Consider the following 3246-nt stretch of genomic DNA (forward strand, 5'->3'; position numbering starts at 1 on the left):
TATTTTGCATCTCTTATTTATATTACGGCTGTCAATTCCATTATACATTAATTTCGTCTTTTTTATTGCATATATTAGTATGCATATATTAGTAAGTGATTTTACAACTGCTTCAACAAGGTTATTTGCTCTATTGTAACATAAAATTATAACACATTAAGTTACAAAATTATAAATGAATAAATTCGGTTAAACGCTATAATTATCAATTTCCACACATTAATACTTAAAGAATGAACATTTCATTCTAATAAATTAAATTCAAAATGAAAATATATAACAAAATGCAATCAAGAATTACCTCGATTTGATGGAAAACCGTCTTCGTAAAAATTATGGGGTCTTGAAATTGATTTTCTGATCTTAGTAAAAAACCTTTTCCGTGGAGTCTTGAGGTTGAATGACGAACTTCCATACTATCACTTTCGAATGTGTGTTGACCTATGTGATATTAACTTTATGAATGGTAAAACTAAAACCTTATAATATGACTTGAACCATGATGATATAATTTTCCCTATATTCATATATTAATTAATATCTGCATCCAATTCATGATAAACTGAGAATGGTTGTTTTATAAATGTTTGATATGAAAAAATTAAGATTCCTAAAAATACCCGCAACCCGTTTTTTTAACCCAGCTTAGACTGATAAAACAAAACGAGGTCAATAGTACGACTTCTTCCGTTCTTCGTTACGCAGGCCAGTCACTTTTAATGGTGAATCCAAGTTGTCGGAGCTCGCATTTGAAGATTGTTTTGGTGCTTCCAGCGAAACCAAAACACGTTGCTTCTTCTGTCGTCTCTCATCCCCTCAACAAGTTCAAAGATACATCCATTGCTCCTTCCACCCTCATTTCGTCATTTTCACAATTTGGCACCGGAATCTTTACCCCCAAAACGATTTCAGCTCGGTTTCTTTCAACATCTTCTCCTAATCGTCAAACACCGGTTAATCATTCTCGGTCTATAAGTGAGAGGATTACTAACCTTGATGATGCCCTCCAACTGTTCGATGAAATGACTAAGAGGGAACCTCTGCCCTCAGTTTTCAAATTTACCCAGTTGTTGCAAGCGGTTACCAAAATGAAACAGTATTCTTGTTCTGTTAAGCTTTTTCAACGAATGAATGCCCTTGGTGTTCTTGTTAATGTGCACACTATTAGCATTGTGATCAAGTGCTGTTGCCAAATGCACCGCACAAATGAAGGATTTGCAGTCTTAGGCTATGGCTTCAAACACGATATATTACCAAATGTCTGCACTTTTAACACACTCTTAAATGGACTCGTCCTTGAAGATAGAGTCCTCAAAGCCGAAAGACTATTTAAGAAGCTGATCAAAGAGGAACTTTGTGAACCTAATGCAATTACGTACAGCACTATGATTAAAGGGCTTTGCAGATTTGGCAACAATGATACTGCCATTGCATTGCTTAAACTAATGGATAGAAGGGGTTGTAAACCAGATGTGATCACATATAGCATCATCATTGATAGTCTTTGCAAAGACAAAATGGTAGATGATGCTTTAGGAATCTTCAAAGAAATGGTCTTCAAAAAAGGCATCCTACCTAATGTTGTCACTTACAATTCTTTGATTCATGGCCTTTGTAACTTATGTCGTTGGGATGATGTCTCAAAATTGCTCAAAGAAATGGAGGATGATAGGATCTCTCTAGATGTTCGGACATATAGTATATTAGTTGATACGCTTTGCAAGGAAGGGAAGGTGGAGGATGCAAATTGTATTATCAACTTAATGATTGAAAGAGGGAAGGTTCCTGATGTGGTGACTTACAACTCACTTATTGATGGGTATTGTTTACGAGGTGAAATGAGGAAAGCAAAGGAAGTTTTTGATTTGATAGGGGTTCGAGGTCTGGTTCCTAATATTGTGAGTTATAATAGTTTATTGAATGGGTATTGCAAGAAATTGAAGATAGAAGAGGCCATGCATTTGTTTCATGAAACAACTAAAAAAGGTATGAAACCAAATGTGATCACTTACAGTATCATGATACAGGGATTGTTTCGAGCTAGACGTTGTAAAGATGCTCATGGAGTTTATAATGATATGCGAGCACACAACCTGATTCCGGATGAATGCACTTACAGAATAATTTTGGAGGGTCTATGCAACAACAATCAAGTGGACGAAGCACTCTCTTTGTTCCATTTGATGGGTGGCAACAAACTAAATTCCAATATAAAGGTGTACAATATACTCATTGATGGTGCAAGTAAAAGTGGGAAGTTTGATATTGCAAGGAACATTTTCAATGACTTAACTGGTAAAGGTTTGCAACCGGACGTTCGGACATATACTGTGATGATCAATGGTTTTTTTCGGGAAGGTGTTTTTAGGGAAGCCAAAGAAATGTTTTTTGAAATGGAAAAGAGAGGCTGCTCACCAGATGATGTGACTTACCGGATTCTTCTCCAAGGATTTCTAAAGAACCAACAACATGATATGGTAGAAATGCTTCTACAGGAAATGGAAGGAAGAGGTTTCTCACTTGATGCTTCAACCGTAGAAATGTTACTTCATTATATAAAAACTAGTTGTTTAGATGCTTCTTTGCTTAAGTTGATTGGTAAGCTTGTGCCAAAGGCAGCAGTGGATGCTCCTTGTTTTACAGTGTAGACGGCATCTTGTTTTTTTAAAAGGTATGGGTTTGGCCATCTTTGGATTTCAGAGCAACTGTGACTTGTTCTTCGCTATAATTTTTTACTTTTTCCATTTTAAATCGCATTCATGTTTAAACATATACAGTCTTTTATGTAATCTTTTAATATTAACTCATTGTTTACGTCTTTTTTTGGGTCCTATTCAAATGATGCAAGAAGCATTGGATACATGATTGTTACATACATCTTAAAGCATATTTAAAATCTCATTTTCAATTACCTAATTTCATTACAACCATAAGAATTAAATAAACATATTACTGGTATATATCACAGTTACAATACACATCCATCATTTTTGTCCAAGAGTTAACGATGATGGCATAGCTTTGCACAAACACAAATAATCATTTAATAGATTTTTTTGAAAGAATTTTAGCCGACCAGAAGTGAAGAAAATATGCATCCGAGACAACTATAAAGATGTATAGAATAATGTAATTTAAAAACATTTATTCTTTTGGTAGAGACACTTGGGATGAGTTATAATAAAAAAAGAAGAAAAAAAAGACTAAAATGTCTTTGTGTGAAGGGCAAACAATGACACTCAATGG

At 34.6% G+C, this 3246-nt stretch overlaps 1 protein-coding gene across 1 annotated transcript; it reads left to right on the forward strand.

Annotated features, from left to right (window-relative positions):
- The first annotated feature begins 577 nt into the window (after positions 1-577).
- On the forward strand, positions 578-2860 carry LOC145093706 (uncharacterized). Its single transcript, XM_079031931.1, has one exon. The coding sequence runs from the start codon at positions 720-722 to the stop codon at positions 2646-2648; it is 1929 nt and encodes a 642-aa protein (XP_078888057.1). The 5' UTR covers positions 578-719; the 3' UTR covers positions 2649-2860.
- The last annotated feature ends 386 nt before the right edge of the window (positions 2861-3246 follow it).

The sequence above is a fragment of the Lactuca serriola genome, chromosome 3 (assembly GCF_051521515.1).
Source record: "Lactuca serriola cultivar US96UC23 chromosome 3, Lser_US96UC23_V15, whole genome shotgun sequence".
Classification (NCBI taxonomy): Eukaryota; Viridiplantae; Streptophyta; class Magnoliopsida; order Asterales; family Asteraceae; genus Lactuca; species Lactuca serriola.